This window comes from Astatotilapia calliptera, chromosome 20, assembly GCF_964374335.1.
Source record: "Astatotilapia calliptera chromosome 20, fAstCal68.1, whole genome shotgun sequence".
Classification (NCBI taxonomy): domain Eukaryota; kingdom Metazoa; phylum Chordata; class Actinopteri; order Cichliformes; family Cichlidae; genus Astatotilapia; species Astatotilapia calliptera.
Genome location: NC_137441.1, coordinates 19962894 through 19975296, shown reverse-complemented (window position 1 = coordinate 19975296; position 12403 = coordinate 19962894). Strand labels below are relative to the sequence as shown.

The following is a 12403-nucleotide window of genomic DNA, read 5'->3' as shown; positions in this document are numbered from 1 at the left end:
TGTCTTTAATTTAAATATCTAATGACTCGTATTTATAGTCGATCTATTTACGTTTTTACTTTGAAAACATATATAAATATATATAAAACTATTTTCCATACTCACCCCAAACTGCCCCCCCCCCCCCCCCCCCCCCGTAAATAAATAAATAAATAAATAAATACATAAATAAATATCACTTTCATGAATGGATAGATCTAAACCTATTTAATGTATACGTTTGAAAACTTTACAATATCAAGTCATTCACTTGTTCTTGCCTTTTATTTTGAAGGGTAAGACACGGGTAAACTCACTTCATTCGGAAAGAAAAAGTAAAATACACCGTGTCACTTTGTATAAGCCTATGTTGGCACAGTTTAACATTTGTAATCGGTCGCCCCTTGTGGCTATTATTTTGAAGAAATAAAAACTGAAAACAAAAACTTTCTTCTGAAGGCTGAGTGTGAGTAATCGAGCAGCCGGTGCACGAGCTGGGAAAACTTGTTCCTCTGTTGTTCTAAAGTCTGTCTGCAGATGCAGATGGCAGAGGCCTGCAGCACCATAGCTCTTGTATGGTGGCTATATTGTGCGGAGTGCAGGCAGCCAGTATAAATATTACATGGGGGCAGCAGCTGAGTGAGCGCTTAGGATGGGACCGGGGGAGGCCCCTATAGTCCCTCGACAGATGGAACAAGCCGACAGACTAAACACACACACACACACACACACACACACACACACACACACACACACACACACACACACACACACACACACACACACACTCCGAGAGAGAGAAAGAAAAAAAACTTTTTAATAAGCCCGCAGCTTTGGCAGTGTCCCCATGGTACCGGGGCCACACGGTCCCCCAGGGACCGACTGTCCTTTGTCTGGCCAGTTTTTATCCGAAGAGGCTGGAGTTTATCTCTGCTGTGTACTCAGAACTCAAGTTTACATTTCTTAAGTTTATTTCGAAATGCTTGCATGCGATGAGTTTGCCCCGCGGAGATGTTTTGAAGTTACAACTGGTGTAACCAGACAGAGCTGTAAGCGTCTTTTAATTCAGTACAGCGATGGTCACAATGTCTCTAAAGGGATTTCTTGGACGCTAACAGAGCTGCTGCAACTTTTTAAAACAAAGTTCCGGCGCGTGTCTGTTGACTGTCTGCTTATATCTGCGTCAGCACAATGATTCTAAAGAGAGATGGAGATGCCGAGACACAAAGTTTAAACACTAAGTTTCAAAGTTGCTCCTCTACAGTTTAAAAAAGTGAGCGATACGAACCTAGAAAAGTGCGGCACAGCTTCATCTCTGCGGTGCTCCTTCTCTCGGTCCCTCTGAAAAGTCCCGCAGCGGCCGTCAAGTGCTGCTGGCAAGTTTACTTCAGCCTAACAAAGTTGCTCAAACTTTACTTCAACTTCCCGACGGAGTGACGAGGGGCGGTGACAGACCACTGACCGACACGCGCGGGAGCCAATAGGAAGGAAGGCTGCCCTCCTGCTGCCAAGAGCTGGAGCCTATCCCGCCCCTTCAGTGTCAGCTTTCAACAACAATAGCCCGAACAACAGCAACAAAGAGCATCTGCTGCGCCGGGCAACTTCTCACACTCACGCTCCCCCAGCGATTTGACTGAATGCACATAAACTCTCATCTGCTTCATTTACATCAACCTGCACATGCTGCTGCACTGAAAACTTCCACAGACATCAAACATAGATTCAAACGTGTTGCACAAAGAGCTTCGCGGGATTAGATCACAAATATCTCACAAATCCACCACAAACTCGTGGACAACTGCATGGACACGTAATGAAGTAGAACCGAGCTGCAGAATGATGAATCTAGCTGTAAACAAACATGGAATTAAAGCAAGGTATATTTTTCTACATTCTGCTTATGTTAGCAACATCTCTTTTCTTTTCTCTACTTTTTTTTAAAACATGATTGGTCAGTTTCCACCAGCCTCCCTCATCACGTGTGACCAAATGTACCAGATGTACAGCTAATTTAGGGAAGTTAGAGGAGCATTTTCACTGGAACTTCAGGCCTATTCAGAGCGTCTGTGTCTGGGACAGACAGACAGTTCCTCCCTCCCAATAGCAGATGGTCTGCCAGATAATGAGCTCTCCCATTGCTTGCTCCCATTACCCCCATCCCCATCTCTCCAAGATGTAATGGGGGGTAAAGCAACCTCAACACATTCTACAGCCTTTTCATGTACATTTAATGTTCTGATTGCTTATTGCTATTGTTTGTTGAAGAGAGTTGCACATTGCCAGACAATATCCTCTCCTTTCTTGGAGGCGTGTGCTTGTCTACACTTTGAAATTTGTAGTGTTAATGTAAAACCAGATCCGGTTTAGCCTCCCTTTTTGCTCAATTGAAGTGAATTAAACTAAATTTCATTATCCTTAACCAGAGTATAAGCTTCGCTAGCAAATAACTATATGTTACTAGAGTAAGCTAAAAGACAAACTCAAGCAAAACCAAAAAAACCCCACATTTGCTTGACTCACTTCTAAACTTGAATGGTCACAATAAATAAACTAAACTACACTGAATTCAACTTTCCCTTTCTGTGTAAGCACAGTAGATGTAAGTGACTAAACCAAGCTAAGCTACCTGTATACATTATTAGAAGAATCAATGCTGCTAAATTAAACAAAAATAAAAAGAACTTGGATGACTTGGAAAAACTTTTAAAATCCCCCCAAACTAAACTAAGCTGTGACAGCACAGTAAATTAACACAGTCGGACTACAGTCAAATTTCCAGTCTTCATCATAAAAAAGGAATTATTAGAACAAGTCAATAATTGTTTCACCAAGCTGGAAAATAGAAAATGAAAGACAGAATGAAAGAAAACAAAACTAAATTCACAAAGCTCGCTCCTAGCCCGTTTGTACTGTAACAAATGTAACAAATCTGCACGAAATGCATTCCTCTTGACCCAAAGAAAAATCCCTTAACTTGCTTCATAAAGCCTGAATTTTCAACACTGAAGACTAAAGATATTCAAATAAAACGTAACTGAATTAGAAAACAAACAGACAAATCTGAACAGCTGACAACAACTGTGTATGCTAAACTCAACTCAACTTGTGTCAACCAAAACTAAACTCCAACAGATTAAATTAAATGAAGCTAAACTAAACCTAACTGAAACAGCTGCTGCAAATGCCCTTAAACAGACTGTTGGAGGCTTGTTTAAATGGGGTTGCAGAGGGACTGTAACCTGTTCCAGCTGACATAAGGTAAAAGGTGTGGTACAAGCTCTACATGCTGCCACGGGGCTTAAACTAAACTAAACTAAACTAAACTAAACTAAACTAAACTAAACTAAACTAAACTAAACTAAACTAAACTAAACTAAACTAAACTAAACTAAACTAAAGTGCTTACTTAAAAATTACTTAAAACTAAGAAGTCCAACTAGATCAAATAAAACAAAATCAACTTAATCCGCTTATTTGAACCCAAACTCTGATTACTGAACTAAACATTGAATGAAATGAAACTAACTAGATGAATTTTAGTTTTAGCCGTGCGCATCTGAGCTAAACTTACTTGAATGTGCACAGAAGTGTGGTTCTAAATGCTGTCAACAAATATCTGACCGACACAGCCTTTAACTGAAGCGTAGTTTTCATGTTTATTCTTATCATCGAGTGAACAACAAAGCTAACCATATCTAAACATTAAACTGAAACTAATGCTCCTAAAAAACTGGATGTGGTTTTCTAGTTTACACATCTGCTCTCCACATCCCTTCACTCTCCATCTCTTTGCTTTTATGGCTCCAAAAAACGAGAGAAACACATCTATAATGAATTCACTGCTTATTAAAGTGGCTTTTGGTGTGCGTGGACAAAGAACGTGTCGCCGTTAAGGAGGACTGCTGGGTCTCCACTAATGCCTCTGCAAGTTTTTTTTATCTGGCCATGCCAGACAGCCTCTTGTATTCTTCCTAAGCACGGTGCTCTCATTAGCCCATTAACTTCACTATTCACCCCCCTTCACCCTTCTGTTCCACTACCCAGATAGGACTAAACATGCACATACACACACACACACACACACACACACACACACACACACACACACACACACACACACACACACTACACATTCACAGGCATATGCAAACGCACGCAAATGAATGTGAACACTCCTCCCCACACCATACCACCCCACCCCCAACCCTCTCTCCTCTCATTCTCTGCTCTGTATAACAAGCAGCTGAACTCTGACATAGCCTCCAGCTGTCCTAGAGACACGAGTGACAATAAAGTTTAAACAAATACACGCAGAAACACACACAGGGACGAGCAGGAAACAGAACATTGTTGAGAAAATGACTCTCGTGAGTTAATTAATGGAAATTTCACTCCATCTTCATCATCATCGTTATTCAAAAGTCCTCTTAAATGTTCACTCCTACGCTTTCATTATCATTATTCAGCATCTCTATTTGGAACAACTTTGGGCTGCGCTGGTGGAAAGACGTAAGAGTCAGTGCTCCACCGGAAGGGAAAAAGTTTTTCTCTTTGATAAACGAGCAAATTTGTGTTTGAAGTAACAAATGATGTGAACGATGTGAATAATTTGTTAAGCAAAATAAAGAGCTTTATTTCTTTTTTTTAAAAATAGCAACTAGACGCACGCTCACTTTGACACAGAAACACATCCTGGTTTCGTGCACAGATGGACACCAGAGTCCACTCTTGTGACAACAATCAGATTCATGACATGATGACTTTATTTTCCTACATGCCCCCTCCCTCCAACCCCTCTCTTACTGTCATACCCCCAACCTTGCTTCTTCTTTCTCTCCAACATGCATGCATCTTTATCATACCCATATCTGTCAGCTTTCATTAGATACAGATAAGCCAAGGTGCTTGGATTTCTGAGAAATCCATGATTTTAAATGTCCACCCAGCAGTGTTTTGCTAAAGGACAGCTTCACTTTTTTCAGGCTGGTCTAAAATAATAACACACCCATACTGAAATATCTTCTGATAGACATGACTTCAAATTTTGTAATGAAATAAGAAGGCTGCAAATAATGAGTATTTGCATTGTTAATTAATCAGCAGATTAACTAAATAAAATCATCCAGTCAGATCTCTTCTGCTGCTTGTAGGAAAGCAAAGATTTGCTATCTTTCAGCTAAAACCATACCCCCCCCCCCCCCCCCCCCCAAAAAAAAAAAAAAAGCACTGAGAGAAAGGGTTAAGATGATGTTTGTCATGGAGAAGATCACAGCAGGACTTTATCTGAAAACAGAATTGCTGATGGAGAGATGGGCACTACATGTACAGGCTGTGCAGGAACTCCACATCTAAGATGTAAAGACCCCCACTTTGTTTTGTTAAATGTTAAACGGACTGAGGGAAAATAAAGTAGAAATCCAAGGTGATGTCTTTGAAAGCAGGGTTTTGGTATTCTTCACAGCTTTTAAAGACTGAACTATAGATCAATCAAAATAGTAAATATGTTTTGATTTCCCTTAATAGTTTCAGGTCTGCTTTAAGTAGTTTCCTTTTTGTGTTTCCCCATTATTTGTTCCTGCTGAGCAAAAGAAAAGCTGATACAAACAGAGAGCCATGTTACTTTTGCCTAAACTATCTCATGTATTTTTGGTGACATGAGGACTATGTCCAACATCACTTACAATGGAAGTGCGTATCATGACAGCTAAGCCTTAGCAATTCAGCTGGTGGATAAAATCAAATCATAGTTGCCATTAGACTAGCATATAGTGTAAAATCTTATAGACGTTAGACTGCTTCTGAATTTCCTTGTTTTTATGTATTGTGGATATGTGACAAAGTGATATAGATGCACAAACAGTCTTAAAATGTTCACATTTTGAAACAGAGTTGGCATTCCCATGGTTCTCAGGTGTAAGCAAGTAAAGTTTATTTATGTCACAGACAAAGATTTAGAAAGCGCTGTACACAAAAAGAGTAAAATAAAAAGACCATTATGTGCCATAATAGCCCATGATAAGATACAAGTCACAATATAATAAACTACATAAAGATATGCTGCTAATTCCCAGCTCCATACATTTATTTTTTTAACACTGTTTAGGTAACTTTGAATGAGCCATAGTTCGGAACAATCCTTATTGCAGGCTTTCAGTTCAACCTCTGACTGGAACACTGTACCCCTCTCTGTAATCCACCTTACCTCTGATTGGCTGTCCCTCCTAATCGGAACATGTCAATAGCAGGTGGATGTAGACCACACACACATCATACAGATCCAAGAGTAAAGACTTCCTGAAGACTGGATGTAGAGAGCCGTCTGAAACCTGAACATCTGTTACTTGTACGTACACTGACCTCATTATCTGAGAAACTGATGATATTTTATAAAGGAAATCCTGAGGAGAAACACTGAGGAGAAGGAGTCAAAGTGCTCCCTGATTTCTTAAGTCTTGTGGCTGGTTGAAACCACAAGCATAGTTAAGTTCACTGTCGTGCTCGAAGCTTAACGGGTAAGTTTCAAGCATGGGTAAGCCAAGTGTTAGTGAGCATATCACAGATACATCTATATCTGTGTATATGCTCATTGACATTTACCATTTTTATTTTTTATTGTTTTAAACAAGACCTAATACAAAAAAATGATGCAGAGTGGCCCTCATTTGTGAAATGCAGCGCTGCAAATTGGAAACAACGTCAATTCAAATACTGTGTATGAATAACCATACATTTACATCACTGTTTCCTTTCATCCATCCATCTGCTTATCCAATCCACAACAATCTGTAAGAGGTCAGATGTTTGACATAGAATGACATATCTATATCAGACGTTTTGTGAGCTCTAGATGATAGCAAGTGACATCGATTTTAATCTACACCTCGAATGTGCACTTAGCTCTAAAACTGTGAACCAACTCTCTACCATAATCAACTCATATGCAGTCAAAATATATGCTGTTGTAGCATGATGAAGACACAAGCTGCCTGTAGCTCTTCATTACTCACAGATTCCCCTTCTCCTTCCTCTGTCTTTTGTGGGAGTTATGAATTTGTAACAGGCGTGCACACACATACACTCAGAGTGAAAGGAAAAGGCCAAGAGACAGACAAAGTTGGGTCTGGATGCCACTTCTGATGACCGTCATCTCTAGAGACCCCTCCCCTGCGTACCCAACCCCATCCGCAGCCTGAGCCTCCCCATGGGGTGGGTGGGAGTGGTGGGCAGCTCTGCCAAAATGCATCACGTCGTTCAGCTCCTCTGCGTCGTCTGCTCCTCTGTCTGTCCTCTGTACCGCTCTGTCACGTTGCCTGTCACTTACACAAATCTACACTGCAGGACTTTTTCTCTCTTTCTCTGACTTGAATATGAATATCTTAAAGTGAGCTTGAGCCACAATGCAGCATCGGAGTTGTAAATAAGCCCTCCTCTTCCACCCCTCTTCCCCTCCTTGTCAATCCAGTGGTACAGACTAGCATCCTAGCACACTCCCCCCCCCCCCCCCTGCGTCCTACACTCTGTGCCCCCGCTGAGGTCACCCGCCTGACCTCTTGTCACCCTCCAAGTCGATAAGTCAAATTCTTCCAGGCCTCTCCAGGCTGATTTCTTCACTTCTCTTTCTCCATCTGGAGTCACCGCACCTTCTCTCCACACTTGACCCCTCCCATCCTTTCATCCTCTCTCTACTCATGTCGACAACTGCTTCCATCTCCTCTTTTTCTCTCTCCAGCTTTCCATCTTTCCCTCCCTGTCTTTTAGCCCTCTCCACGTACAGTTTCTCACCCCCTCTCAGACCGGGCAGCAGCAGCGGCAGCAGGCTTGGCAAATATGCAGCCCGAGCAGCGGTAAATACAGGCAGCACTTCAAAAACAAGGCCTGATTACAATGACAAAGGCTGCCACACTTTAGGGAGGAGCTTTGAGCAATTTGGAGGCTGTGGGGGCCATTGAGCGAGTGGCATACTTAATGGGCTTTGTGTGCCAGAAGAAAAGGGTCTGAGCTTCTGGGCCCAGCTGTCACTACGGAAAATATCAGACTGACACAGCACCCGACGCTCTTTGGCTTGCTCTCTTTTCTTCTTTCACCCCCTCCTTCTCCCTCCCACTCCCTCTTTTCCCCTCTCCACTCTTTTTTCTCTAGTTAGTGAACACAAAAAAGTGAAAGCTGCTAGAGAGAAAGAAAAAAACTAATTGAGAACTCCCTTTCTTGATCTCTGTCTCACACATAAGGAATAAAAAGAAAGCATGCAACCATGGTCTCTCTCTCTCTCTCTCTCTCTCTCTCTCTCTCTCTCTCTCTCTCTCTCTCTCACACACACACACACACACACACACACACACACACACACACACACACACACACACACACACACACACATAATGCACAGTAGGCTGACTCTGCAGCAATTATTTAAACCCTAAACCCAGAGGGATAAATTACATTATTACATTTCACTACTTAATTACGTGTGTGGATAGTTACTAAGTGTTAGCCATCATGCATGCATAATTCAGTTCAGTATAGTTACTTTGCTTCATAAAGCACCCCTTTCATTACCAAATGTATGGCAGGAGAACACCAAGTGAACACATATGTGGTGCATATTTACGTGAGAAAAAGGAAAATACAAGTATGCATTAGTGTAAGGCCTCGCAAGGCAATAGTAAGGCCTAACATTTAGTGTATTTCCAGCACAGCCAAACACCAGTTTATTTTATGGAAATGATTTTTCTCCAGTGATAATGGGCTTGGCTCAAAAACAAAGACTTGAGAGATCCTCTGAAGCAGCTCTCTGGTTATGCTGTCTGAATCCTTACACACAAAAAAAGCTCACACTCCAGATCCAACTGTATTACACCAGCTCTGTGACTTATGGCACTATAACACTGAGCATAATACGCACACCCACACACATACACAGCCGAGCTTGCGCGCCAGCGAGCAAAGCAAAGCGTGCACTGGAGGCAAAACAGGCACAACAAACACTTGCGCATGGTTGCACGGCGCTACATTATTGAAACACAGCACAAAGCCAGAGTTGGATGTTGTTTCACCTAATCTCTTTGATACCACTGTGGTGCTGCTAAGCTCCAGAAAATCAGCTTAGCAGATGTCCTAAAGTGTAGGTGGCTTGTTTCATGAGGCAAGAGAAGAAAATGCTACAAGAAGAAGACGAAGAAGAAGAAGAAAAAGAGACAGAGGGAGGGCGGGGGAAGGACCACAGATTTAGAACCTGGCCCTGACAAGTTCAACTCAATCCCCCTTTTTACTTCTGTCTGCCAGGCACAGTTGTTCCAGCAAAGTAGAAGGAGTGTTTTTTCTCTCTCAATTCTCCCATCACTCCATCCTCACTTCCTCCCCCAAATCACTCACTTTGGAGCCTTCTTTCTGCTGCTATTTTTCCAAGCCAAAGAAGCTGTCTTACTTCTGATAATGACCCCGATAATGACAGTAATGAGGCTTTTTTCCCTCAAAAGGTTGCACGTGCTGCTCTGCCTTGAAGCCTTAACCTGTGCTCAGATGTCAGCTGATTACAGTTGCAAACTGCACACACACACACACACACACACACACACACACACACACACACACACACACACACACACACACACACACACACACACACACACACACAGACTGGTGAATGCATTATCAGCACAAGTGAGACATCTGTATGCAAATGTCATTATGCTGGTGGGGAGGAGAATGGGACAGGGCCGATTGTGAGTGAAGCTATGATAGTGAAGGAGGGAGGGAAGAAGGTCAGGTCTAAAGAAGTGTGTGTCAAGAGTTAGTATATACACTATATGTATACATAAATGGTAGCCATAGTAACCAACTAGCCCTAGCTAAATTCAAGATGGCTCACTGATGCTGTCACCTTTTTCTCCAGCCTCAACTTGTTTTACTTGCACACGTAGCTTATCTGTTCACAGCGATAGAGGAGCAAAGAAAGACCTGTGTTGTAGACGCATCGATGAAACATCTAATCCTTCATTGAGATACTTCACTTCCATGGTGAGATAAAAAATGTTAATGATCCCAGGTGCTGCATAAATTAAATTCATCCCGCTGTAGCGAATAACTGCAAATGTGGACATCTCAGTCGTTTCTAAGAGCTTGTGTGATATGGAGCCAGCACTTCAGTGTCAAGTCATCCTCCTGTTTTAGCAGATTCTACCATGCCCACAGCAGCAAAAGATGCCAAATGGAATGAAGGACATACTGGAAAAGCTACAAATGCTCTAAAGAAATGCTACATGGACATGAAACATTTTACCATGCTAGTTTCAACAAGCACCATAACTTAAACATCCATAATCTGTGTCCTATTACAGCTAAGCAGCAAGTTTCAAGACTGAAAAATGAAGCCAATGCAGATACTTCATTTATTACACGCAGGTTCTAAAAGCAAGTCAGTCCCCGTAGACTCCCACGTTAAAATCTTCAAGTTAACAGCATTTAAAAGCTGCAAGAAAATGGACAGAAGTAGTCTATCACTAACCACTGTGGTTATGGGATGGGCTATAACATGACAAACAATGACAGGGATATGCAGCCCCGAGATTTTAACTTTTGGTAGTAAAGCAATGAAAGTCTCAAAATCTCAAACCTATAAAAAAGACATGGAGATATTCTAAAAAGTTAAAGGCAAAACTGGCCCAGCATCACTCTCAGCAGTTGTAGAAAAGAGGCAATAAAGAATTTTCTTGGGAGGCGAACAGGGAGTCTTTGGTCGGTCTGGGACTACATGAAGAGACACAACCTGCATCCTCAGAAGAAATCTAGCAAGTTCTCCAATATGCTTCAAACAGCCTGCTAAGTACTTTGCAAAACTGTGCGTGAGTGCATGTGTCTTCGGCACCGTGCTGTCAGAAAGGCAAAGGGTAGTCATGCCAAATTGATTTGATTTTGTTTTTTTGTTTTGTTTTTTTCTGTTTACTCCACTTTCTTGGAAGCGATAAATAAAACCTATTGATATTATATTTGAAAGCATCTCCACTTTACTTTTAGTGACTAAAACATTGGCATAGTACTGCATATTGTGTGACTTCCAAAGCTCCCCCTGGTAGTATATTTTGTGGCTGGAAAGAGAAAACAAGAAATTCATAAAACATTACTTTCTGTGATTTTTTCCCAGTCAATTAATTTATAGTCTTTTTAAAAGCATTGCTATTTTTATGTCACATATCTACTCCTACAACTCCTACAGATTGAAAATTCATTTTTCATTTTTGTAAAGAAATAAAACAAAAACAAAAAAAGGTTCTTCATCAAATTGTAGTGCAGTACTTCTAGTCTGTGTAAAGCTCAGCACTCTTTGGATAAGTGTTTGACCAGTTGCCATGGAACATGTAAGGCAGAATTACAGTAAGCCAACGACAACTTCACATGATGCTGTTTTCCAACCTCTTGGATGTCTTGGATTTGCCAGGATTCATATTACATCTTCAACAGTAACTGGAAGATTTACACATGAGTAACATTTAAAATTAAAATGCTGGTGTTTTGATGATGGTAGTGGAGAGAGGTATTTAGCACATCAGTCCAAAATCTTTTATTGGCGTTAAGTTAGGCTAAAATAAAATCAGTGTTTGTATTGTCCTTTAATTTGTCTTTCTGAGCGTACGGTCAGAATGAACAGTTACATGCTTTTATTCACCATCGCTGTAATCAGTAAAAAATATGAAATACAAGTAAGAGAGAGAGAGAGAGAGAGAGAGAGAGAGAGAGAGAGAGAGACTATTTGGTGTACATACCAGTATCTTTAAAAGTGACTCACCTTCATGCATGAATATCTATAACAGCCTAATTATAATAATGAGCCATGATGACAGAAAAAAGAGAAATGCATGAAACTGCATTCCAAAAATGGCATATCATAAATATTTAAGACCCCTCCCCCAACACCCACCCACACAAACTCATGAACACACACACACAAACAAAAAGCATGTATGTATTTTATATGTATGTAAACTCTACTCAATATATGTATTAAGTTTTATTACTTTGGGAACAATACTTATTGCTTGTGTTCTTACCAAATGCCTGAAAAAGATATTCACTTCCTTCCTGCAATTTTTAAATTATGATTTTATTTATTAAGGGGGAAAAAAACTCCAAATCTGCCTGATCCTATGTGAATAACTAAGTGCCTCTGTAGTTAAATTAAAATGTACTGTGATTAACCATACTCTTTTGGAAAGGTAAATTTTGGAAAGGTCAGTTTCTCACAAGCAACACCCAAACCTGATTACTGACAGACCTACTGAATCAAGAAATGAGTTAAATAAAACTTGTCTGACAAAGTGAAGTAGGCTAAAAAAAAAATCTCAAAATGCAACACATCATGACACAATGCAAAAAAAAAACAGATGAGAAACTGTCAAGTTTGATGAGTGAGGGCCCGATATGCAGACGC

At 40.8% G+C, this 12403-nt stretch overlaps 1 protein-coding gene across 10 annotated transcripts in view; it reads right to left on the bottom strand.

The window, feature by feature from the left end:
- The window catches only part of myt1b (myelin transcription factor 1b), a 146545-nt gene that overhangs the window by 43931 nt on the left and 90211 nt on the right, over nt 1–12403 (bottom strand). For 2 of the 10 annotated variants that reach the window (XM_026153443.2, XM_026153444.2), the window contains exon 1: nt 1268–1401. The exons of the other annotated variants lie outside the window; for them this stretch is intronic. In XM_026153443.2, coding sequence (XP_026009228.2) covers nt 1268–1292 — 25 coding nt within the window. In that variant the 5' untranslated portion in view covers nt 1293–1401. Of the gene's footprint in view, nt 1–1267; nt 1402–12403 lie in introns of those variants that run through there. 10 annotated transcript variants of the gene reach the window in all.